We start from the raw sequence: 26,942 nt of genomic DNA on the forward strand, positions 1-26,942 counted from the left end.
ATATCAACTAAGTATGGGGCGAAGGAAGTGTCAACGAATGCCCAGTGCAGCGCTGGTATTAGAAGTTTCGCGCTGGCAACGACAGCCAAATGATTTAATAAAAATTTGAATACAATGAAATATCGAAAGCATAATTAAATAGAGCGTAAAACAAGCTTTAAAAAATAAATAAATATATTAAAAACTTTTTAAAAACCACGCTTATATTAAAATGCACTAAGAAGTAACTAATGAACTCTTTACAACCTAATATTTTACCTGCTTACTCAAGTATTCAGACACAACTGATTCTTGCCAACGCAAGGACTTAAGGATGAAAGGCAACTTCACGCTCATAAGAAGACATTTCATTCATGAGCATTTCCTAAGTGTTTATCCATGGAACCAGTTCAATCACGATCGTCCGCAACATCTTTCGCGTTGACCAATTAAGCCTGCAGCCACTGAACGAAGCACTAAAGAGTTCGGTTACACCCATAGAACTTGGGATCCAGCTGGCTGTTGCCAAAGCAGGACTTTGAAGATCAGAGACAACTCTTCCTGTAAGTAAATTGAGGAACTTCTTCGGCGTTTTCTCAACTCTTTTCTCGGGGATTAGCTTGATGGCCGACACAGTGACTTAATCAATCGGGCTTACAGGCGTTCAATGAGCTACTAAGAAGATAGACCGTAATTTCTCATCTACTGAAACAATTTGAAGAGAGTGTTAGACATTGCCAACTAAAAGTCAGTTTAAAAATAAAGTTGGTAAATGTGACTTTCGAAAATTCGATAAACCCGTACAGATTTAGCAGTTTTATTAGGTCATCCCATGATTTTTTAACGAGAAAGTTAATCTACTTCCGTTTATTTTCAATCGTCGAATTTTATAGGATCTTCTTTTTAAAAAATTGGTTTTCAATGAGAAAATACGATGAGGGAGGCCTCTAATACTGCTTGTAAAAAAGTATTCCATCGTTCACCATCAACTAACATGAACCCAAAGGATCCTAGGATCAACAAGAATTCGCGATTCGCGTCCGCGGGAATGCGCGAATCGATAAGATAAAAAAAAAGGTGGAGCCGCGTGTACGATTTGGCGAGCGCGATAATTGCAGGGATAGATCGTCGGGCGATCGTGGCCGAAGACGGGGAAAGCTGAAAGCGAAATCGCGAGTGGATAAGCCGGCTAATTAGCAGTCACTCGACCTAAAAACGGGTCTCGCGAAGTCGGATGAGCCGCGCGGAGACACATTAACGGTTCGACACGGTGGGAAAACGGGGAACCAGTATAAATATCCCCGAGGCTGCACGCGAGACGATGCAAACTAGCGAGAAGGGGCATGAGAGAAACGTAGAGAGAGAGAGAGAGAGAGGGAGAAAAAAAGCCTTGCACCTCCGGACACGACGGTGTGCGCGGCTACAGGGCCTCTTCGAAAATAAACCTGCACCACGTGCAGCCTTGATCCTGTGCACGCAACAGTGCATACACATGTGACACGTAAGCGGTGCCGGTGCCGGCGCGGGCCACACGCACGTGCACACTCAGCCGCATACCGGCACCGCATAATATTGCAGGCCGATTTATGGCAGAGGGACGGGGGTAAGGCTTCGGAAAATTTACGATCACCCGCGCGATTTGTGGCTTTCGGATTGCACAGACCTCGGACGGAGAGAGAGAGAGAGAGTCTCGCAAACGCTAACGCGCGCGAACTCCCGGTGCATGCGACCCCGACGAGCACGGTGTGAACCACCCCTTTACCCTACTGATCGAGTTTGAGACAATGGGGCGGTCTGCTAGCCTCGAGTTGAAGGCAACACTCTTCGCGGTTACTCCAACCCAGTCGGAAATTAGAGAATCCTCCCAGTTCGAGGATTACCACGCAATTTTCGAGCGCCTTTCGCAAGGCGAGACTTACCAGTTCCGATTCAGAAAGAACATGTACAGTGGGTGTACAAAGTATTCGTACACTTTTTAAAAATGAATAACTTTTTTGTAATTGTACCAAACGATCTGACTTTTTTATAATCAACTAGAAGCATTGAAAATTATAATTATAATTTACAAGGTTAAATGCAAAAAATAAGAAACACATTTCTTTAAACTTTTTTATGTGGGTCCTTAATGAAAATTTAAAATATATATTTAGTAGATCTATGTTAGTTATACGCATACTGAAAATTTAGCCGATTTCAATGAAATTTTCAGCATGTGTATAACTAACATAGATCTACTAAACATATATTTTAAATTTTCATTCAGGACCCAAATAAAAAAGCTAAAAAGAATGCCTTTTTTATCTTTGCATGTAACCTTGTAAATTATAATTTTTGGCAAATCTTTTTGCATATCATTTCGTAAACCAATACTTCCAATTGATTACAAAAAATCAGGTCGTTCGGTACAATTATAAAAAAGTTATTAGTTCTTAAAAAGTGTACGAATACTTTGTACACTCACTGTAGGATAAACGGAAAATAGAATTTATATTATACAATTTATATTATACACCAAAGGCTTTGAAGTATGAAAGAATATAAAATGACAAGGTACGCAAACCTTGGAAGTACGAGGGAAAGTAAAATGAAAAGTTTTTCTGCAACAAAAGTTGTGGTCGAACAATTCCCGCGAAAGATTCATTAAGTATCGCACGGTTGTAATTGCAGGGTGGGAACCGATGGTAAATGGCGCGGCTATTTCCTCGGTTGTCGAATCAATACCACATCGTGAAAAATGTGATACTAATGCTTCACGTGCTCGGATAGCCGATACACAATTGGAGAATCTGATCCTTCACGCCTACGCCCTTTTAGCCTCGCGTTGGAAAAGCTTTGGCTCGTCTTCCGCAGTGGTCTACTGTTACAGAACCTCCTTTCGTCTACATTGTTATTCACTTTCACAGAAAGACAACGTTCCCAGTTGCATACCATCGAAAACATTCGTGATTGCAAAAAAGTTCAATCGTCTGCTTGCAGAGATCAAACGCCTTTAATCTTGTGGATATTACAAGCGATTTTCCCTTGAGCCATTTTCTAATTACAATGTTCATTTGAGAACGCTTAATTAACTTTCCACCTGTACGCTCTCTCAGAGTTTAATTACAAAACGCTGGACTTATCCTTCGCTCTTGATCTTCCCGAGTTATTGTCTGATCAAAACGTTCATTGGGAAATGAGCAACCGGGATGTACAATTCAACCCCATGTAGTTAGTAGTTGTAAAGCAAATTGAATTCGTCCCATTCTACAGAATAAACTTCTAACACGCGATTTTCACTTCTGTATTATGTTGATGGAAATATTCAGTGAAAAGCCTAATTACAGAAGGTTCAATTCATCCCCTTTCGCGTACTAAACATCATTAATCTTTTGTATCATAACACCACTTTTCCTCGTTTACAAGTTTCTAACTGCAATATTCACGGAAGAATTAACCATCAGGCTTCGCAGTCTAGAATTCAACCCCTTTCAGCTCGTAATTGCAAAAAATTGACTTCATTCCCTTTTATAGAGCGAACATCATTAACCTCATGGATTCTAACATCACACTTCCTCTTTTACAGGTTTCTAACTACGGTATTCACTGAATAATGAACGATTAGGCTTTGCAGTCTACCCCTTCTCCTAATTACAAAAAATTGGCTTCACCACCTTTAATCTTTTGGATTCTGCATTTCTAAATTTACAACATTGCATTAGATTGCATTTTAACACTATGTTTTCGCATTCACAGTCATTCGACTGCAATATTCACGAAGAAAATCAGCAATTAGATCTCGCAGCCTTCCTACAATTTAATTTGAATTTCGAATTAGATTAACCCCTACTACAGCTCGAAATTTCGCGAAGACCATTTCGCTAGCATTCGTGAAAAGCGTGGATAACCAGTAGGATCCGTGGGATTTTCGTGGCAACGACGATTCCAGAGCAACGAGAACGGCGCAGCGCCACGTAGACGTGCACCGCGGAAGCGTGTTTCAGAAATTCCGGGAACAGCTAAAACCGGCACGCTTCCGCATAGTGGTGCAGCCGAAAAGCCGTCTTCTCGATAAACAGAACAGAAAGTTCCTCGATTCCGCCGCGGAGTCCATGACTCTGCCCCCGCGATACAACGGTGGGGTGCGAGGGGGATCGACCGACCGAGGGAGCGGATAGAGGGTGGCGAGGGACAAGGGGCTCGAGTAAAGTCATAAAAGTAGGGCAGTAGTGCGGTAGAGCAATCAATAGAGGCCGGATCATGGTGGGGGGCTGGGGGGTATTAAGCCACCGTGGAATTTCGGACCGCCTCTGGAGGGGATGGACCACCTCCGAAACGAAAAAATATCATTTCGAACGATCCCGTGTCGTCCCTGACCAGACCATGCACCTCTCGCATCCGTTCCCGTCGCCTAAACGCCAATAGAAATTGTTCAACCCCCTGAAAAACATCGGGCAACGTATTTTACATGTTTCTTAGGAAATGTAGCAAATATTTAATTTGCAGACGATGTGTTTTCAACCTACTACGTTCCTTCTTGACCCATTTTTGGCCCAAAATAAAATACATAATACTGAATAAATAATTCTTTGGTTCTGGTTTGAGCACAATCAACTATGCATCAACATCCGCAGTAATTAATTAAACCTCCAATAAATTTTCGATATTAAATAGCTATATTATGCACAGACAGAGACATTTGTTTCATTTATTACAGTGCAGCTTTTAATAAAATTGAGCGTTCCATTTATGTCATTCAAAATTTCATAATATGCACAGAACATGTGAGATTAATTTATATGTCATTCAAGTTTCCGTTCCAGGAACGCCCAAAAGTGACGTATTCGAAACAATTGAATTCGACTAACAACCGGTGAAGAGAAGCAATGTACAAGCTCGAGTATACTTTTATTTTATAATTAGAAAGCTCGTATCGATTCAGAGTATATATACATCCATAACATTCAAAGTTTTAATCGTTATTCCAGATTTGTTGTTGAATAAAAAAGAACTCTGGCGAACTTCTCGGAAAACAGATACGGAGACATTTCCTTCTCCGAAAACGGAACCCGAGTCACATGACCTTCCCTTATCCATAAAACCGTTCTACTTTAAATAAAAGGCCACGGGTAGAGAAAAGGTTCACCGATAACCGCGAGAATGTTAATCGTGTAACAGAACGATATTTCATTTCGCGTACACATACAGCCGCTCATGCGATCTTTCAGCGTTTATTACTCGAATAAAATTATTCCCATCCCCCCTCCAGATTGCCGCGAAAACAAATGCGGATTGTGAACGCGAGAGTTCAAGCTAATCTTAAACATCGCATCTTGTTTATCGATCCTCGTATGGACTGTTCGCTGGAATTCTGTTAAGTATCGCATCTCATCGGTGATTCTGGAAAGTTCAGATCCAATGTCAACGAACAGATCTTGATCGAATGTAAATGATAAAAAAAAAAGAAAACAAAAACGATAACACCGCCTTGGAAAACAAACAGTTGACAAGACAGCGGCCTTGTTACGTCTCCGTTCTCTTCAGTCCCGATTCTCCATTATTTTCGAACGCGTTTTCGACTGTTCGGGACTGATTTTACCCGGGGAAAAACGCACGACACGGGTAGAAAGTGTTTGTAAATACGTACAGGTATGCGGCGTCGGCGAGCATGTGTGAAACGATTCACGGATCTTATGTGTGGCGTGCGAAGAGGTTATGATCCACGAAGGTACATGGTAACGAGCGACGAGCACGAACTGTTTCGTGAACGAAGCGAACGTGAGGATATGCCCGTCGACCGATTTTCATTCTTAAAAACCTGTTGTCGAAATTTGGACAGCGAGACACCTAAATAGTGGGCCTGCTAAAGCCCCGTTCTCACCACCGAGTTCTGTATACGGTGGTGCGTAAACCGTCGCACGGACAAAGCGACGGCCTGAAATGAAACAGAAAATCGCTCGGACACACCGACACCATCGATCCCCGCACGCAGGACAGTAAACGAAACGGGCCGTTTAATTAACCAACTAATCCGCTTACCTTCTTCTAAATATATCCGCGACACAACTCCACCATTTCACCGATTTTTCACCGCACTCTCGAGGGATCGCGTTATTGTTGTCCTTTGCTGCTTTTTTAAACGTGCACGGATTATCGGTGACGCTATCTGTCCACGCGTGAACGTATTAAAAATCATTCACGCAGAGGGCGCCACCGATCCCTCCCAGATGGCTCTGCCAGACATCATTTGAATTCTATTTTTGGTGCGAATCTGAAACATTCAAGGATTACTAGATGAATCTTTGTGAAAAATAGAAAATTTTCGAGGAACTACACTGAACTCGAGTAAAAGAGAAATTTATTTTCTAAATTCTTCTAATGCTTTTACTGTTTTCAATTACACATACTCGATGTACAGTGTCAATTATTAAGAGCATAATTGAGAAAAAATATTTTACAGTGTTCCTCAAGCGAAAAATATGCCAGAAAGCGTATAATTATTAATTAATTGATCAAAATTGTCAAGTTGAATGCGGAAGAGGTCAACGGCTCCATCTAGCAGCAAGCGCCAGAACTAGGTTACGCGAAAAATTGATTTTTAAATTCGGAGGCGAGAAATACAAATATACAGATTCTGAGTATTCAGATGAAATTGAAAATGGTACAAACATAAGAGAGAGATTGAATATCACTATCCCATTATTTTTCATTTATCACGAATGTTAAGTTCAGTCTATATTTGTAAAGAACATAAGATTGTTTATTGGATATCAAGGTTTACAAATATTATCACACACTTGTTATGAATGTTTCATTGGAGATGGCTGCCTTATACGTATCGTACAAATATAATAATTATATTTTATAATGGCTGTGTGTATATATATATATATGTATATAATGTATATAAATACTTAATTATCTTATAAAGTGGCGGTGTTTTTATGTATATACATCGGTGGCCTGTATTCTTTTTTTAATTCTTATCCTTGATTATCATCGGATCCCGTTATCAACAATAGCGATTCCGTGAATCGATGATCGAACATACGAATGAGAATGGATGACAATGAGATGAATGGGGTGAGCGTGAGGATGATGACGATGATAAAGATTATGATTACAATATACGATGTCGATGGAAATGATTAAAAGCAACCAGCCTCTGGCATCTCGCAACATTCATTTATCCTCGATATTCCCAGCATACACAGAAATCAATAAATAATAATTATATAGAGAAGGATAGAGCTATCCTACTATATACTTTTGTGGTAAAATATTTCCGCAGGCCGTCTCGTAGGCCTGTTTTTACTTTACTTACAAAGAGCAAGTCGCCCCTTGGACAGCGCGATAATTACAAATTCTCATGTATATATTACATATATATAATATACTTACTGTACAAGCTGTTCTTTTCCTATCGGTATAGCTCAAACGCGTCTACGCATTCTCGTCACTGCTAATCGTAACATTTTACAAAATACTTCAGATTTCGAAACGAATAAAAATATATTATACAGAGAGCTCGCTCGAAGAGACCTCGCCAACATCGGTCACCGGCTCCCTACACACAGACTTTCCATACAACTTTCATATAAATCATTTCACAATCTTCAAAGTTCAAAAGACTTAAACGAAGCAACCCTTCGGCGGGTGAATTGACATTGTCTTGATAACACCGGAATATTTCTAGAGAGTTTGAGCCAGACAAGATGGCCGATGTTCGCACGGTATTCTAGATGGAGAGACGCTTCTGTTACGGTCGCGTGTAAATTCGTCCATTCAAGAAAAAAAAAAAATTACAAATGTATGGATTGAATGAAACTCGTGCGCGTACGACTACGGGTGTCTTAATACTACTCGCGTTACCCTAACCGAGCTAAGCCGACGACAAAAAGAACGTGTTCGCTCGATAAAACCTCGGTGTTTCACGCGCGGCATCAAATATTCGAGTAATATGCAATACTCTGGGCATCGGCCCGACGATTCCTAAAGCGGGAGTATCACATATTGCTTTGTACTATATCCATATTAGACTTCTGCCGCAAAACCGGAAACCCCCGTCGGTGCATGAACCCATCGCGTACACAGGACTGTTTTGTACAATACAGGGTGTCTGTGTTACCCTGTATACTCAACGTTTAGGAAAATACGAAAGTGCTTAAAAATGATGGTATATAGTACGGAATACTACAAGCGACGTACGCCCTCGATCGCGTCACAATTTCTTCGCGTAAATTGTCACGTGATCCTGCTTATCTCCGGTATCTCAATCTTGTTAATACTAAAGAGACCGCATGATGGTCGCCGTAAAACGTGTACAAAAGTTATACGTAGCAAATCCCTAGCAATGGAAGGAAGTATTATTTCTATTATTTATATGTATATATCTCGACGGATATGGTAAAAAACGGTCGTTTAGATATTCTCCATTGTAAATATGCGGTGTCGGATGTATCTAATATGTTCGTGTGACGGTAAAAAATTTTCAAAGCGACCACGGTCGCTCTCGCGGCGTCCTCGAATAAACGAAAACAACGTATACGCGCACACCTTACAAACAACAATTTGTAAACATCTGTTAAAAAATATCTCGCGAAACTCGACTACCGAATTTATAATTTTATACATATACTATTCAATTAGACCGTATCCTTAACTGGACGTTTAGAACGTAATCGTTACTTTTAAGGTAAATCAACTACCGAAACTGTAAAAAACATATCCTTGTCACGTTGACGCAGTAAAGCCTACCGTAATACCCATACTCGATGTACGCTTTGTTTGTTTCTCTCTTCTTTCTATCTTTCTTTTTAATTCTAAAATAAGATTTCTCGACGAGATCGTAATACTACAAATGTCTCGGTTAGAATAATACACGCGTATCATTCTCTAGTGCGTATGAAATTCCTTAGCGAGCTGCCGCAGCCATAAAGTACAGGTCAACCGAACGCGAACGTTTTGTTCTTTTTAAGGCCGTTTACAGATGGTTCAGCGTGGAAAAGTCTCTCTCAGCCTGTCAAATCAAACTCGCAGAATCACAGGCAACTGTTTCAGTGAAATCTACAGACGGCTGATCGTAACGGAGCCTGATAACACGTCAACTGTTCAGATCAATGTTCAACGAAATTCTGAATGAGCCACACTATCGTTAAAGAGAATTTGTTTCCATTTATAAACCTCAATGAGAAAATTTGCATAAAGATCCCCGATCGTCTGATAACGAAGCATCAGCGACGCAAGCCAGTCAACGTGTTAACAATGAATTTCTCTTTATTTAATACTAAATTAACTAGTCTGAAAGTACTGTACCGTAGGAAAACCTATCATCGGAACGGTTGTTGAAGAATTCTGACGGAGATGAGAATTTCTCGTCTCGCACACTGAACCGTAAATTGTTCACACTTAAGAGACTCACGTGATCTCGCCATCCTAAGCGTAAGTATGGCAGTCGACAGTATCGATATAGAAAATGTACTCTTATGAGTATAAATTACAAACCATGGCAAAGAGCACGTGAGTTTTTTTCGATATAGTACGAATTCCTTTTTTTCTTTTTTCTTGTCCCTTCTCTTTTCTCCTTAGGCAAGATCGTCCGTTTTACCGAAGCACATAAAAGACAATCAATCCGATTACCAATCACACAAAACCGTTTCTCTTCCTTATGAATCCGATGTGTCATTAACGTAAACGCACTCTAGTCGTGAGAAAGGATTTCAGCGCACACAGGATAGACCCAATCTTTTAAAAAGTGACTATCTTGATAATCGTAAATTAAAAATATTAGAACGTATCCCGTAAACCTATTGTTAAAAATAGAAACAGCTGCACCGCGTTGCAATTAATGTAAAAAAACATTTGTAATCTCAGCGCGTAACTTTGAATAGCTGCCGGATCCTGTTACTCTTGACAAAGTTGAGTTTGAATACTTCTCGCTCAACATTTGCACGACATAAAAGTATACTGAACAGATAGGTCTATCCCACGCGTTGTCTGTAATCCCAGATAAGGTACAAACTTATCAGTTTCCTTTCGTCTCGAGTGTTGTATGCACACACTGTATGCACTCAAGCTGCCAAAAAAAAAGAGAACACATACACCATCAAACGTTCGTAATAAAATGTCTTATTCTCGCGTCGATTCACTGTAAAACCGTACCACTCACAGTCTTGTGAATTACAAGTCCACTACAAGAGTGTGGCAGTGTCAAGTTACAATTGGCAAGTATACTTCTGCGCTTTCGCCGTAAGAAAACAACGTTAGTACCGGAGGAAAAAGCAAATTGACTAGGAAACACTCTCGTTCCAGTTCAATCACACTGGGTTTGACGATGATCATTTTTGTAGGCGAACCATTTTTTTTTTGCCGGAAACCGTTCGATACTGACGCCGTTCATCGGCTCACGTCTGTTGCCAATTACGTTGCATTTCCGTGTGCCGAAACATGATCCCCGCGGAGAAGTTTCTCTCTTTCTTTTTCTTTTTTTCTTTTTTGTTATCGTGTAACGTGATCGTCACACACCTATATCTCTCAGGTACTAACATTGAGAATGTATGATTGCAGTCTATTGAATTGAGATGGCACAAGGTTTAGGAACCTCTTCTAGCACTCAAACTCGGACGCTGTTATGGCATTCAGGTCTTTCATCAGACCCTCCAGGTTCGCCATTTCCTGATTCAGTTCTTCTGTACTGTACGAAGGCTATGAAAAGCGATAAAAGTTAATCAAGTGTTCTTATCTACTCGAAGAAACTGATAGCTAAAAAACTGAAATGCATAAAACCCGCAGTCTGATACTAATCGAACGTTAGAGGTCGTCATGCCAGTATTTGTTTTTGTAATACGGGACTAAAACGCCATTCTCACCGTTTTACATCGTCAAGCGAAAATTTGATTAAGAGATTCGTTACCTTCAATCGTTCAACTTCCTCCGAAGTATGCATTGGGTTTGAAACCGAGGCTAATCGGTTCTTAGCTAATTGCGTGGTGCTCTGTGGCTTTTTGTAGGGGCTACCGGACATCGTAGGTCTCACTGTTACTTGAGAAACTGTACAGAAGAACGACAATGATAATATGCAAGTAGCAATGAATCATGAGACAGAGATACTTTGAATATATTGAGACAAACCACCATGTTTTTGTTGCGCTGGCGTAGAAGGCGCGGATTGCGGCGGAGGTGCCGGGACACTGAAGCTCTTCAAAGGATGTCCTTGCATCCTTTTACTGCTACCGCTGCCGTCGGTTCCTCCGCTGCTACTTGACGGCTGATTGCTGTTGCCGTAATGACCGGAAGCATATTGAGTGCTTCCGGTGTACGACTGTCCGCTTGCTCCGTACGACAGTGGCTGCAAGTTCAAATTCATTTATACAGTGTGCCCGGTTTCACTATTAGGTTGGTGTATATCAAATTTCGTATTGAACTTCTTACTTGACTCTGCAATGGCTCGTACGAGCTCGAAATGTTGCAAGAATCTGGACTCGATTCCGGGGTCGGTTCCAGCGTAATGTGCGCTCGACTTAGGCTATATTGCGCCACTGTTCGAGGGTAGTTTTGTCTCACGGATGGCGTGTCGCTACAGGAGGTGTGAATCGTCGGCTGCGACATGCTCGTGTTCACGATCGGCGTAGCAGTCGCTATAGCTGCAACAGGTCGAAATCTTTGTCACACAGTTTAACAACATCGATCGAACAACTTCTACTACGTATAACAAACTCAAAAACTGTCTTGTTATCACAGACAAATCATACAGTGGCTCGAATTAATATTCGAACACTCTTAAAACACTCTTTGTCGAATACGACAAAAGTTATTGTCTTTTTACGAGTGACCGAATATGAATTCTGCTCACTGTACGTCTACCACATTCACTGCAAATTCGTGTCATTATATTCAACATTGACTTACGTTGGTGTAAAGACGCACTGTCAACAGGCAGTGTAATGAGTTTAGGTTTGTGGCTTCCTCGACTATGCTGTCTACTCAGGGTCGAGCACTTCTCGTCAGTGTTACCTAATATCGAGCGAACGAACAAAAACCGAAGAGAAATCAGGAAAACAGCGAACGAAATATAATTATCTTTTCTACAGTGATGGGCATTAACCAAGGACGCCAAAAAACTGTACATACAGAAATCATTAAAACTGTGTACTGAAAGATGTTAGAAACATGTTGTATTTGTTTCTATGATCATAAAAGAATGCGACGCAAACCAAGTTTTGTGCACGGTGTGTTTGGTATGATAAGTGACTCTACCATGTTATTTTCTTCCCGGTAACTCACCCATGTAACTTGGCACGTAAGTACGTTTGTCCAAGGAACTGGAATTCCCGTGTACGTTCTCCTGATTGTAATCCGGATTGCTTGGCCTGGGCAACGTGTTACTGGCTACGCCACTGGTAGATGCTTCTCCGTTTATCGATGATTTCTCGAGAGCTTTCAGCTCCATCTGGTCATGGTGAATCCACAAGTCTGGTGGCTTGATGTTGGTCTTTTGATTCACGTCTTTCGCGTATCTAAAAGATTTGAATAGAATTTATTTCATAAAAACATTAATCACATTAACATTTAGCAATAGTACGTTCATGTATTGTAATACACACCCTTTCTTCCGGTCTGGAGTATCCGGATTGCGTTTGCAGCACATCACTACCACTACAACCACTACACCAGGAATCAGAATAATAGAACAGCCGACAATGATATAGATCAATATATTCGAGAGTCCTCGTCCGTCTGCAAATTAAATTAACTCCTCAATATTGGTCACTACTACCATCTTCGTAAAGTAAATTTTTAACTGCATGGTACGTATGCAACGAATATGAAATATCGATTTCCATTTTACTGTATGCATTACTTAGACATTCATTACTTCATGCGATTCTATAATAACGGATGATGATTCGAGAGAGAATAATATCTTACCTCGACCATGCAATTCATCATAGACATCCATGCCATTGCCTAGCATAGAAATAAAAAAATAAAAGGAATAATTAAACACACACCGATACTGTACAGACGATATCAAGAGATCAAAGGAAACGAGAATTGCTTTAGGTGACGATAACACTGTACGCAATGCTTAACAAACTCGTCCGAGACCAACAAATTGCCGAGTGCGTGCATAGAGATTCTGTAATATGTGGGAATGCTTACTCGGTGGTGTTTTGAACGGAACGGTGGTGGAAAACGGACCGTATCCCTTTGAGTTTCGTGCCTGAATCTTAAAGTAATACGTTGTATTTGGTTTAAGGACTTTCACGACGAACTCAGTCTTGTCGCCGAGAACTGCTTCGATCAGCCAGTCGCGATCCCACTTCGTGTTGTCGGTAGAATAAAATATAATATATCCTGAAAGTGATTTATATAGTTTCGAATTTGTTTGAATTTATTTCTACCACATCAAAAATCAATGAATACCTGTGATTGGTCCGTTAGGCTGCTTAGGGGGCTGCCATCGTAGCAAAACTGAAGTCGGACGGTCTTCCATCGTTTGTAACAGCAAATCCCTCGGCGCAGAACTTGGCGCAGCTTCTTGCGTTTGATTCATGACAACCATACTCCACGGCGACTCTCGCTTCCCCTAAAGAAATGATTTTATCGGAAATGTTGAGGATGCTCGCTAGACACACAAAGTGTTCAAGAAGCAAGAACGATCGGTTCAAATACATACCTTGACCAGCTTGACTGTGAATTCGTAGACAGTGTTCGGTTTCAAGTCGTGTATCATGCAATTGAGATCGGTAGCGTTGTGATACTTGTAACGAGGGGTACTGCTATGATGATTCATGTAACGTACCACGTAGTAACGATTGTCTGTTACGAACTGCAAACATCAATTAATTTTTATTTAGTGAAGAATTCCGTAGGTGTACAATGACAAAAAAAACATTTTATCAACATACCTGAGTTTTTGGTAATGTTGTGTCGGTCCAGTACAATACTACGGTAGTGTCTGATAAAACAGCTGCTTTAAGGCCAACTGGCGGTATCCAAGGCGCAGAGGATTCAGATACAGAACGTTCGGTTGTTCGGATATTCGCATAAGCCGGCTGGCCATCACCGGCGTCATTTGTTGCACGCAAGCTTATAACGTATTCCGTCATTGGTTCTATAAAAGTATACAGTGAACGAGTGTTGAGTTTGCTATTCCCTTATTATCAGTTATGTAAGCTCCAAAGGCGTACCTAAATGCTCTATGGTGAAAGAACGTTCCTTCCCATCGAGAAGCTGTACTTCAACGTCAGGGAAGCCCTTACCCCATCCTAGCTTGTACCCCTTCACTTTGATACTCTGATCCTTCGGCGAATTCCAGAATACTTGTATACTGTCCGACTTTACTTTTGCTGCGATACACAATAAGACATAGTAAATAAAGAATCTGATTATAAGACTACGAACGTTCGTGCAAATTAAAAATTTCTTTCACGACTAAGGATTCGAGTGGAGTGAAAATAAAATAATATCGTGGCAAAGAGTATAAAGCTCCGACTAACTTCTTAAATTGCTCGGTGTGTTCGGCACTCTCTTCTCGTCCGATTCGGTTTCGTATGTCTTTATCTGTATCCACTCCGTCCAAGGCCCAGTACCATTCACGTTTAAGGCACAAATGCGAACTTGATAGACGACATGCTTCTCAAGTCCTGTGAGCACTCTTGAGCGTTGACTTCCTTCGGTAGTTATAGTAACTGGCTGTGAACTGCGATCGTGTCGACGATAGCGGATCTTGTAACCAGTGATAATTCCATTTTGTCCCTCCAATGGAGGCTCCCACCTTATTATAATACTCTACGTACGAAAAGAAAACATATAAGGTACGTGCCTCACGTACATTAACGCTAGGTTTACGGTTTCTAATATTTTAAATTTACGATCATCGGGAATTATTCGACAAATTAATTTCTGTGGGTATAAAAATTTAGATAGACACATTCATGTTATTTTTACATAGTAATGTAAAACTTTTAGTGCTCCGTAAACCTAGTGTTAAGGGTCCCATGTATAATACGCACTGTAGGACTAGCTGGTTCTACTGTAACATTGTGTGGTGGTTGAGTGGGCTGTGCACTATAAGTCCTCACTATGATATCTCTACTAAACGCGCCAGGACCGTTCTCGTTCACGGCTTGGACTCTAATACTGTATTCTGTATAAGGCACGAGGTCTACCAATTCGTGCATGGTACTAGTGGTCTCGCGAATGATATCCTCATTGTCACCCTTCAAAATCAAACAATAAATACTCATTTCTGTTCTCCTTTAACACTTTGAGTGCCGCATCTATCAGAGAGTTCGAAGTTGGATTTAATAAATTTCTTTGATTTTATGGAATTTTGAAGACTGCTGGTTGGCACTCGAAGTGTTAACAATCATCGATACTTTCACAAGGCAAAGCTTTTCTATACCTCGACAAACGTGATCAAGTATTTTGATATTCTGCCGTTAACAACTTGCGGTTTCTCCCAAGACAATGTGATGCTCACGCTGCTCGTGGCTTGACCTTCTAAGTTCAATGGAGATCCGGGAACATTGGCCTGTTACAAGAGATCAATTATAACAAACGCAGTAAACCGAGAGAAATGTTCGCCGGTTCTTTTCGAAATTCTAAACGGACCTCAGTAAGCGTAATGACTTGCAACATTTCACTAGACGTTCCAGGACCTCTCGCGTTTAAGGCTACCACCCGAAACTGATAAGTCATACTTGGCTGCAAGCCCGGTATCATAGCTTCTAACTTTTGATGCGTGTTTACAACTCTTTCTCTGGAAAATTTGATCAGATAATATACATAAGATATAAACGAACGGATCGATTTCTTTATTCGAACGAGTTAAAAAGACTTTGCGATCACCTTTGAGCGCCCTCTTGTTTGTAATAAATCTTGTAACGTACAATCTCCCCGTTCGTGTTTTCCGGCTCTTGCCACCTTAAGGTGACAAATCGTGCGGTGACAATGACGAGACTTAGATTTCTCGGGGCTGAGGGAACGCTTCCTTCTATCGACTCCAGGCTGTCTGTGTCGTCTACAAAATGGGATGTCGGGTCGTGAGGAGAGTCAGGAAATCGAATAGATCCAGGAAGATCTGCTGGGTCGTCGGAGGGGCTAATGGAGAGCGGCGGATTCTGCGTGAATGCCGACATCGTGTGACCCAAAAGGGTGCTCGGATGTTGCCACGTTTTATTGTACAATTGACGGTGCTGTGGTAACTTTTTCTTGGGGATCATTTTCGGCGTGGTTGTCTTGTGGAAATTTACTTTTTCTGGATACGGTGGTTAGCATGCACACAGTTAACAAGGAGGACACGCAAATGGAAAAATAAATAAAGATCAAATTAAAATCTCAAACGGAAACAGGAAGAAAATAATGAATCGTTCGGAGCTAGTCACAGAGAATGGAATATACCTGAATACCTCTCGACCAGAAACTTCTACCGAAATATAAAACAGGATATATAACATTCTGAATATTCGTTTATATTCACTTTCGTTTTATCGAATCTACTGCGGATATTCAGGTACAGAATATCGCGTGACTTACTCTGCATACATCGGCGAGTTGAATCAAATAATAGATAAAACGAGAACTATGTACAAAATAATTTTCAGAATGGTTTGCAAGCTAAGGTTTATATACAGTGAGACGGGTACTCACTAGGTTGACTAATCGTTAGACGTGCTGCGGCTTGCACGCTTCCAGCAGAATTCGTTCCGATACATTGAAAAATTCCAGCATCTATCTTCAGTAGACCGTTAATTCTAAGGTAACTGCTGGAAGTAATCACATCGAAGATACTTATCTCATGAGATAAACTCAAGCTGCTTATTTCTAATCGTACTAATAATTTACCCGTTAATGATCTGCCAGTATGCGTTAAACGTGATACGTTCTCCATTCTTGAGCCACGAAATTTTCGGCTCCGGTTTTCCATAGATTTCACATTCGAATTCTAAGTCTTGATTCTCGCTAGCTACCTTATCTTCTGGCTTTTTTATAAATCTGGGTGGCACTGAAGACGAAGGCATAATTATGTCAGAGATACCCAGAGAGAAAGACAAATGGAACTGATAAATTACGCCTACCTTGTACAATTAAGTCAGCAACTGCATCCAAAGTATCGAATTCATTTTCCGCGCGACACTGATACGAACCGTCGTCTATTTCTTGGGCGTTATTAATTACGAGACTGGACGCAGCTACTTTCTGGTATCTAAACAATAAAATCCGTGCTTTTAGCAAACAAGAATTCTCTTTCAGCTCTGTATAATTTCGATGAATCCACTGTACACACCTAGAATCAAGCGATGCTAGGTCAATAGCTGTACCATCTTTTAGCCACAGTATACTTGGCTTCGGGTAGCCATTGGCAGCACACTCTAGAGTGACTGTTGATCCTTCAACAACCACTTGCCTAAATGGTTTAGCTATGAAGACTGGTGGTGTACTTTCTTGATCTGTGATACAACAAAGCAAGAGATTAGTATTATCTCTAGTATTATAGCAGCAAGCCTTAAGAGTTGTACTAACCAATATCACTTGTCAGTAAACCTAATTGTGCTTTATTACTCAGTCTATATTGTCCGTAACTACTTGCATTACACCTGTACGATCCAACATCTAGTATGTTAACATTGTCGATCTCCAATGCACCTATTAGGCAAATAAAAAAAGATAAATGAACATTAGAATCAAAAGCAACTGTACTTTATCTGCTATTAGCATGGCAATTTACCTGACGGCAACACTGTCATTCGACTGTCATCCAGTTCAAGTGGGTGTTCATCTTTCAGCCACTGTATACTTATAAAATTAGAGGACAAAGGAAGTGTGCAACTTAAATATGCAATTTGCCCTGGATGAACCATCGTGTCTTGAGGCTCCTTTTCAAATCCTGGCAGACCTTTAAAACAGAATTCTTTGTTTGCTTCTAGTTCATACAATACTTCATAAAGCTATGTACTGGATACTAACTTGCAAGTTTAATTGTAGCTGTTCGAGAGACAATAGCTCCGACATCGTCTACAGAAGCTAAACACTGATAGCTTCCAGTCAATTCTGGATTGCTACCGTAAACACTATTTATGTACAAAGACCCATTTGCTAGCTGAGATCTAGAATCAAAGAACAGAATTAGTACGGCAGAAGAATACATTAGATGGAGTATAATATTGATACTGAAAATTTTTACCGAAAACTGTCCCCAATAAATGTAATCGGTTGGCCATCATCGGTTCGCCACTGTATATTCGGTACCCCGTAACCACTCTTGGCTTCGCAGTCCAGTCTGGCCGCACCACCCTGCTCCACCACTGCATCTTGTGGCTCAATGATAAAGTGCAAACCACCTGCGCTGGCTGTCAAGGACAAGAACGACTTATACTTTTCCATAATGTGAAATTATTAGCATATGCCTCTACTCTGGCTACAAGGAAAGATTTGTCAACCGAAAATGTAAAAAATTTCTCAATTTCCAGATTGAATTGTTAAGAATGATCTTTTTGTATTCCCTTGCGAATCAATTATGAAAAACAATGGAACTTTTTGTATTCTAAATTACATTCTCTATCAGATTGTACAGGTGTGTCTGACACCCATTGAGAGACACTGTGACCCAGGTGCGGCTTAGCATGATAAAGAACACCGTCCTCTAGTTTTCGCTATAAGAAAAAGCGTGTAAAAAGAACGGGTATTCTAGCAGACATCTATCTTGCTAACCATCATCAGGGTAAATTCGATAGGGGCAGCGGGACTATCAAATTTCGATTGCATCTCCCGTAAGTTACTAAACACGTGCGTAGGCGTCCGCGTAAGTATCGTGATGGTGGATGTTGAGAACTTGTGAGGGTTTACCTAACGAAGATGTGGGATGCGCATGGTGGTGTGTAAATGGGAAGAGGGAGGGGGATAAAGGGTCGGCAACCCTACAGAGGCACCCTTTGGCCCTTTGGCGAGACACCCGAGCCGAGTGCCTAAATTCTCTTTTCCTTCCTTTCTTTCGTTTCTTTTCTTTCCTTTTCTTTCTTTCTTTCTTTCGTTGGGGCTTTGCGATCGTCCGATACGACGTACGCAACCGCACGATGCAGAACGATTCAACGTCGTTTTCTGAATAGCCCTTCGCGAGAACAAAGGAATAAGAGAATCTCGACGGGAACAATTTTATGGGACGCGATCCGAATGATTTCTAGCGAACGCGAGAGCTCTCTTACCTTTTAAATTCCATGCAATCGATACGCGCCGTGAGAGGTATTTCCTACGCAAAAGTGAACAGTGGCGGGGAACAAAGAATTTCGAATTTCAAGTTGCCGCAGGATCACGTGGATTCGGCGTACAACTCCGCACGGGGTTATAGAGGGTTAATACATCGGATATTTTTTCATTTTCTCCATTCGGTAACAATCCTCCCCATAAATTTTCCACGGATTATTCGCGTTGAGGCGAGCTTCGTTATTTCCATGATAAAACATTTCGCATTCACGCAACGCCGATATCGACCGAGCCGAAGAAATTCCACCGCGGCTCGTTAAATCCTTTCTCGCCGAGATTCTTAAGGCTCTTTATGAAAGAGATACGCATTATGCGCGGGACAATTATGAATATTTTCGCGGGCTAACAATCTTCCGGTGTCGAGACCTCGCCTCGGGAACCCTACTTTCTGTGCGGAACCCGTTACGTTACCGGGTGAACCGCGGGCGTCTCTCGATTAATGGAAAATTCGAAAGACGCGCGGTGAAACTTAACCTAGAAATAAAAAAAAATGTACGAAGAACGACTGCCCGGTGGAGTATCGCTTACAATTAGAAACCGTAGACCACATATATGTGCCCATAATTATGAAAGTGGTCTAAGTCATATATTTCTTGTTTCGAGATATTTAAAGGAAAAGGATATTAACAGTAAATGAATTCCACATAATGTTGAAATAACAAGCACTATCTACCGGTTCATTTTTCACAATATCGTAAAAATTATATTGCAAACTTGGTGAGATACAGCGACGATTCCCCTATCCCCTCTAGATGCACTTTAGCTTGACTTCGGAGTACAGCACTTTGCCCACATTCGTCATCTGGTAGATGAAGTAATCTTGGAACACGTAATGTTATCTGAAGCCAGGTTTATAAGTATATGTATGTGATCTAAGGGGTATACATATGGCTTTGCCAGTCCATGGGTACCGTAGGACAGGATATCGATCGGATATAAAACTGGATACTCTTTTTTCGTCCCCCGGCGAGCGAAAGGGACGAGCAATCGATAATTGACGTCCATCAACGGCCGGAGTTGGCTAATTCGATCGACGCTTCCAGAAAATTGAGAGACACTGTCTACGGTTATTGGGTTACAGTTTCACGCTCACGGTGGTCTGTCACCTTTCCGTGCAATCTTCGCGAACGAGCGCGAACACGTCTTCAATGATCGACATAGAGAATTAATTCTCGCTGAGTCGACTTCTTTTTCGAATTTTTACCGCCACCGAGTCGCAGCCAACTTCGCTCGATCACAAAAAAGAAAAAGTCGTATCGATTTATTTCATTGTTTCGATTCTCGAATCTATCGACATCCCCCACCTTTCTCTTTGAAAAATCGTTACGAATTAGTTCCGCTCCGCTTGACAGGTCCGTTCAACAGGCGCCGAGCTCGGACAAGCCGACAAATGAAAAAGAGAAAAGGGAACGTGCGAAATTTGGCGCCCGATAGCGCCACGACGCTGCATTCTCAAGGAAAATAAACCGTTCGCCGTCTGACTATTTGATTTATGAGTGCGGGCGACAACCTACCGCACGGCATACCGAAATAGATCAAGAGGAGAACCATTGCGGTGTGTACGGTCGAGGTAAATCCGTCGCGGGAACAACCACTGCACCTTATTTCATACAGGTCGCTCTATAAATCTTTCCGTGCGACTGCAACATCTTTTTTCGTCGAAATATTAGTAACGAGCAATTGTCTTCTCCCACCGAACAGCGTTTTGAAAGTCCGTTGATGGCGCGTCAATGTATCCAACATGGCGGCACATTCAAAAATGCAGTTACGAAAGCAATGTCCAGTCCAGAAAACGACGCTAATGTTGGCAAAAGGAAGAAAGCCCATTGAAAATTTTTCTTTTCGATATACATAAAAGTGTTTTCGATTTAGAGGTAAATAAATATAAAGTTTAATAGAATATATATAATACTATTAACTGAATACAATATGTATTTATTTAGCGTTTGCTGCAACTGAAAAATGACAGAAATTATGTAAGTTCAGATAAGGTATACATTTATAATATACTTAAACCGATAACGATAACAAACGATAACAACAACGGAACATGTGACTTATGTCGTTTTGCCGTACAATCACGGACTTCTAAAGAACTCCTGTGAATTCAAATGTGCACAATGGTCAGCCTATTCCTCACATCCAACGTGCAGCTCCATGTCCTCGTACAATAAAAATGTAGAAAATAATATATTAATAGGGACAACTTTTAGATTGCTGACTATTGGTCTTAAATAGGAAACTACGAGAACAATTATCTTGGAAGAAAAAATGATTTGTCTTCTCATTACAATTCGATGAATGTTGATTTCGAATGTTTCTGTTTCAGCTCGAATTATTCGTCACCCTATAGGCAGGGTGTTTGTCAGACATCGGTTTATACGTCTTGTTTAGTAGCATAACGGGAGCGGAAGAGAGAGACAGTGGAGGGAGGACGTAAGTACCGCGTACAAACTTACAACGAGTCTTGAAGTCGCTATCTCGGACGAGCTAAATGTATCGGATAATTTCCTGCAGATAAGGTTCACACGATCGATGCGGGAATCGTTTCACGATGCAAAGTGTTTTCACGGGGCTCGTCGAACGGTTACACTTCGGCAAAAATGCTTAGAAAGTAGTGGTACTTTCTCCTTCTACTGGTAAATGCACCTTTTTCAGAAATTGTCCTACTAAACCTAAAAAACCAAATAAAACTCCGCAATCGCAATAAAGTAGTCGATGCTCAGTTATTTCCTGTGTTCCAGGCTAGAGAGATGCACAGTTGGAACATATACACAGTCCACTTAAACAAATACTACTATTCTAGGAAGTTATCGTGCCATCGCGGGTACCTATCACGATTTACAACCATCTGAGTAAACACATAAACGACGAACCATCACAATTCGCGTATGCGTGCTCGAATAGTGCGAGCATTAACACTATCCCTGACAAAAAAAGGTTCACCCCATTTGCAAACATGTTGCTTGTGTTGACGTAAGGGGTACAGAAGAACTTCGGGTTGGGGCCGAAATGTGTACTATGTAGTTTTGTTTACACAAATTTAAAAATACAGAGCATATTGTAATGAAAATTTCCATTAGGAAAAAATGTACGAACGTGCACCACAGTATGGGACTAGAACAAATATTGGCAGCGATTGTGTTATCGCAATTTGACCTTCTCTATTGCATCCGACTGCCGATCTCCATGACTGTTCTACGTATATGATATACGATACGTATTTTCTAGCGTTAATAAATCCTCGGGGGGATTTTTTGCGCGGCACGGATTAATTCGTGGGGCGAGTTTGCATGCCCATGATGGAAGTCGGCAAGGGAAGGAGGGAGAATGTTGAAAAACGTGGTAAAAGTACTCGACATGTGACGAACAGACCGTGAAGGAAGGCAAGGTACGTATACACCGTGGTACGACCGATATACGGGGTGTCACATAAATACTGATAAAACCGGTGCGCCTTCGGGGGATGAAGGATATTACGATCCCTCCTGCGAGGGAATCAATTAATCGTTCGCGACAGTTGGGGTCGCAGGGAGCACACGACTCTGACGCCCGGCCCGGATAGACGGAAATCTAGGCTTGACTTTAGCGATCGATAAATGAATTCCACGAGGCCCGGTGTCTCATCTGTCTTTCTCTTATCTTCTTCGTACCGTGACTGTTACTACTTCCGTTCCAGGCGCGCGCTGGCTCCGCGAAATGTCCACGAACAGACGAGAATTGGGAAAAGGACGCCCTGAAAGGATAACGAAACCATGCGACAGGGTATAGCGGTAATGGAATTGCCAACGTGATGCAACCGCCAGTGAACGTGATACCTTTGTAAGGAGAAGAAAAAGCAATGCGACCGGGTTTACAAAACAACCGCGCTGCCGGCTCGAACCTACCACCCTAAATCTCTTCACCTTCGGATGTGTTCCTTACAACACAACCGGTGCAGCCTATCTTTACAATAAATCCTCGATTTTTAACACATTTGCATCCGTAAGCGGAATAATTGCGCATTTGACTATCAATTGAACATCTCAGATGTTCTGACTTGATCGTCTATTTAGAGCTGTGGCGGAAATGGATTAAGCTTCTTTTTAAAAAGATAGACTTGTATCGTTTTGTAGACAAATTCTGGAGACTGTGTAGTCATGAAATTAATTTGAGACCAACCGAGGAGCTCAGGTGGGGGTCGCATGTCGAAATCAAATTAATCGGGGCCTGTTCCTTGGGATGCGGAGAGTGTCTTAGGTAAATCACCCTATACATCAATATGCACGCGCGTACGCCGCGTGGGCGCTGACCATTAAGGTGTTGTTACGACATCGGTCGCGCAGTACACGCGTTTGTAAATACCACTTTACAGGGAACACATTCAAACGCGGTTGTGTTGCCCCGATCGTGTTCCGTATTTGGGCTACCAGTGCCAGAGTAGATCTTCATGTGTCGAATTTATGTTATAAGCATGCCCTTATACTTTATACGGACACGGTTCCAACAACGATAACGAAAACCACTCTCGATGTGGGAAAAGATTTGTCGAGAAGAGAGCATTAGGCGTCGCTTTATTATCGTGGTATCAATATTCAATAGGAATGTGTACATATTTTGATTCGCAGATTCTTGTTCGACCGCGAAGAGAGTTTTCAAGATATCGACTGCATCTCGAAGTTCATAACGAGACCGTGGAAAGGGCCAATGTATCTCTATCGGACTCTTTTGAATTATCGAACCGTACGGTGATCAATCAGTTCCACTTGATGAACCGACACGAGTTCTCCCGGACTAAAAATTGGCCTGAAATTGGTCTACGAGGAGAGATCAATGAACTGAAATCGGGAGCCGATGTCGGTGTTGAACTTATCATGTTCTGTTTGTTTGGGCCCATAATTGTTCTGCAGGCGAGCTACGCGCGTTGGTAGTGCCGTATCCCAGACAAAGCTAACTGGTTTATTTGGGGAAGGCACCCTTTTAAGACCCCTTTCATTGTTTGAACGTTTCACCACCACAGGAAATGGATCTTTATATCTAACTAGGCGCGCGTATATGTAATAATGAAAAGTAAATAAAAAGGATAATAAGAGGAGCGAGCGACGCTTGCGGGAAGGGCATCGCGAACATCATTAATTTCTACAAACATCTTTCCATCGGGTATATTTACAAAACCCCGGGCTAGTGAAATGGAGAAGCAAACGAAGTGTGGTTTTGAAACCATGTGTATTTACATAGAGCCTTACAAAATTCCTCGAAATTCTCGTCATTCAGAGATATGATCCCTGTAAGACAGTTTTATAAGATATCGTACGAGAGTATTATCCAGTATCTCTGAATGTCAGCAATTTTTCTGCGAAGCTTTTACCGCCAGAAGGAAATCTCAAACATTTCTATAAAATTATTTGACTCTCCAGATGCACGAAACGCCTTAAAGTAATGACATGGGACGTTTAGTAGATGAATTTTCTATCATGATAAAATCGCAAGGAGAGGCTTGCCGCGTTGTTGGAATACTTTACTCGAGTGTTTGACGTAAATGCTTCTAGCGGTGCAACTTCTTTAATGGGGTACTCTCATTTCGAGGTACGAAATGATCGCCTTCTAAAACCGCCGTTTGGATTTCCAAGTTTTTCGGAATTAATATGCGGTAACCACTTCTGGCGGTATTACTAACAGGAAAAAATTCAACGAAAAATGCCCGACCATTTCTTAATTAAAAGAATCCCTTTTAAGCGGGAGGATCCAGTTAATAAAGCGCTGAAATTAATTACATCGTTGTTACCCAGAGTAGATTAAACGTGTTTTCGTTCAACTTTCCTTATTCCTCTCTTAGAAAATTTATTTATTAAGTGACTGAATTAATATTCGTAATTCAAACGAATCAAATTACAGACTATCAAACTATACTCAATTATTAACCATTAGAAAAGGTTTGAAAATCTTTTTTGTTTTTTTAATCATGTTCAGCAATCCTGCAATTTAACCGTAGTATTCATAGTAAATTGAGCATTAACTCCGCCACAAAAAAAAGAAATTCATATGTTAATGAGACTACCCCTTAATGAGTCTGTGCTGCGGAGGACACAGAGACTATTATATTTGTGTACACTGGGCCAGGGACTAGAACAATGGTCCCTAGCCCTGCGTTCTACCTCTCCCAATTCATCGTTACTTTTATCAGGGGAGCTATACTGCCCTCGTTATTGCGACAGTATTGCCAAGGGATACTGTCCAGATCGTTGCAATCGGAAGTACACCCCGAATCACCCCCTTACACGAGATAACCTTCTCTCTGCATCAATAATAGCCACCCGAGGGTGCAGTGTCTCTCAACTTAATTCTTAAAGGACGCCTAAATAAAAATTTGCCGAACTCCTTTTCTCAGAACATCTTTCTACGGCAGTCGAGTTCATTCATATTGTTTTCATTTGGTGCTCGGGAAGCACCCATGGCAAAACAGCTCGTTATTTAATTCAAAGGCTGTGCGGCGGAGGCGGCGAACAATAAAACGTCACGTTCGAAGAATCAAGATCATCGTTAACCATTGCAGGAATACCCGTATTTGTAATAGTTATTCTCACGGTGAAGCAAAACGCGGCTGTCGAAAACAGGACCGAGACCGTTTTCCATGGCGTAATCTCCGGCGTAAAGATATTAGCAAACAGAAAATCGCGGATTGGTTCTCGTAAATATTTGCCCACTACTACAATGGGGCGAAACGCAAACAACGGTAACCGCGAAGCGATACCGTGTTTCCCAGTTTTCCACGTTCATCGATAAAACGCCGTGCAGAACGCGTCAAGAGGGCTTTATCACATTTTTCTCCGCGATCGCGAGAGCCCGTTTCCACGATATATATCCGCGAGTGACAATGCTGTCCTGCGCAGACACTCGGTCTCCCGTTCGCACAATATACAATCACTCGGGATTTTAAATTTGATCCTGTGAAAACGAGAGATTTTTGACAGAATCTACGTTGCCGGGGATTTCCGTGCGATGAAGATTACGTTGATTCACGGAGATAAGAGGACGACGATACGGGGAACTTACCCGATACGACGAATGTCAACAAAGCCAACGGGACAGCGAGAGTACGCGGCTCCATTGGGCCAGCGGGTGTCACAGACTCCGACGCGTACGAAAACCCAGCGCAATTTCTTCACGCGATCGCTGCACCAGCATACAATGTCCTGTCCCGCGAACACATGCCAATTGCTTTGGCTCACCGTCACCCGTCAAACGATCCTGCGAATCTCGCATCCGTCAGCCTCATTCTCGCACTACACTCTCGCGAACCCAACGATAGAACATGGCTAAAGGACGGCTATACACCTCCGCATTGTCTCGAGTCGTGCGACAATCTGACTCGAAGCGCCATTTTGCGGGCCCTAACGACCATGGCGCTGCCCGCGGAAAAACCTCGAACTAACAGGTGGTTTAGGAATCCCTTTCTTGCCGACCGTGACTTTTAAATTTCTACTATTATTTATGGCTATTTTCACAACTTTTCAATTCAATTTTGTTGAGAGATATTGCAAAATATCGTGTACTTACCTGTTTTTAATTAACTTCTTATTCGAGTCAATTGAATCGTTTAAATACATTACTCCTTTAGTCTGTGTTCACATATAAAGATTCTGTGGAACATAAAAAATTTTTACATAAATGTAATTGTAGAAATGAATTGTTGGAGCAATTCGCAATAAATAAAACGCTTTCGAATGCCGTTTCCTTTAATT

General features: G+C 41.5%; 3 protein-coding genes and 1 long non-coding RNA gene across 16 annotated transcripts in view; 2 read left to right on the top strand and 2 right to left on the bottom strand.

Annotated features, from left to right (window-relative positions):
- Positions 1-6,153, bottom strand: part of LOC143215156 (uncharacterized) — a 43,635-nt gene extending 37,482 nt beyond the window's left edge. For 2 of the 5 annotated variants that reach the window (XM_076437025.1, XM_076437023.1), the window contains exon 1: positions 5,995-6,151. The gene's annotated coding sequence lies outside the window, so the exon portion shown is untranslated. Of the gene's footprint in view, positions 1-5,602; positions 5,972-5,994 lie in introns of those variants that run through there. The other 3 variants (XM_076437024.1, XM_076437020.1, XM_076437022.1) reach the window with 3 other exon arrangements.
- Positions 1-10,678, top strand: part of LOC143215165 (uncharacterized) — a 20,723-nt gene extending 10,045 nt beyond the window's left edge. For both annotated transcript variants that reach the window (XR_013010301.1, XM_076437047.1), the window contains one exon: positions 4,779-10,678. The gene's annotated coding sequence lies outside the window, so the exon portion shown is untranslated. The remainder of the gene's footprint in view (positions 1-4,778) is intronic.
- On the bottom strand, positions 6,687-26,482 carry Fra (neogenin protein frazzled). Of its 7 annotated transcripts, none has more exons than XM_076437019.1 (27): positions 26,254-26,482; positions 18,146-18,311; positions 17,929-18,068; positions 17,690-17,857; positions 17,485-17,607; positions 17,249-17,411; positions 17,040-17,167; positions 16,807-16,966; positions 16,612-16,724; positions 15,811-15,982; positions 15,574-15,721; positions 15,365-15,493; positions 14,973-15,179; positions 14,457-14,748; positions 14,148-14,306; positions 13,866-14,071; positions 13,634-13,786; positions 13,381-13,543; positions 13,117-13,311; positions 12,883-12,921; positions 12,558-12,690; positions 12,238-12,470; positions 11,863-11,967; positions 11,386-11,597; positions 11,086-11,302; positions 10,868-11,004; positions 6,687-10,659 (listed from the first exon to the last, which is right to left on the bottom strand). In XM_076437019.1, exons 1-27 carry the CDS (start codon positions 26,306-26,308, stop codon positions 10,561-10,563), a joined length of 4,215 nt encoding a protein of 1,404 aa, XP_076293134.1. In that variant the 5' UTR covers positions 26,309-26,482; the 3' UTR covers positions 6,687-10,560. The 7 variants fall into 7 exon arrangements, with proteins under 7 accessions (XP_076293134.1, XP_076293128.1, XP_076293132.1 ...); XM_076437013.1 differs by having other exon boundaries at positions 15,811-16,219; XM_076437017.1 differs by having other exon boundaries at positions 16,612-16,727.
- LOC143215168 (uncharacterized) lies at positions 19,977-25,443 on the top strand. Of its 2 annotated transcripts, XR_013010305.1 has the most exons (9): positions 19,977-20,835; positions 20,923-21,095; positions 21,165-21,197; positions 21,551-21,657; positions 21,739-21,860; positions 21,966-22,612; positions 22,901-23,205; positions 23,337-23,460; positions 23,829-25,443. It is a non-coding gene; the product is annotated as an uncharacterized LOC143215168 (long non-coding RNA). The 2 variants fall into 2 exon arrangements; XR_013010304.1 differs by having other exon boundaries at positions 21,966-23,205.
- Positions 26,483-26,942: the final 460 nt, after the last annotated feature.

The sequence above is a fragment of the Lasioglossum baleicum genome, chromosome 13, assembly GCF_051020765.1.
Source record: "Lasioglossum baleicum chromosome 13, iyLasBale1, whole genome shotgun sequence".
Classification (NCBI taxonomy): domain Eukaryota; kingdom Metazoa; phylum Arthropoda; class Insecta; order Hymenoptera; family Halictidae; genus Lasioglossum; species Lasioglossum baleicum.

Bases quoted from the DNA above. Each gene is read 5' to 3' on its own strand.
- Fra (XM_076437012.1), bottom strand. From the start codon at position 26,308: ATGGAGCCGCGTACTCTCGCTGTCCCGTTGGCTTTGTTGACATTCGTC. The intron at 17,412-17,484 runs GTTAGTACAACT...GTTGTATCACAG, and splicing joins TTTACTGACAAGTGATATTG to ATCAAGAAAGTACACCACCA. The intron at 16,967-17,039 runs GTAGGCGTAATT...CTTCGTCTTCAG, and splicing joins TGCTGACTTAATTGTACAAG to TGCCACCCAGATTTATAAAA.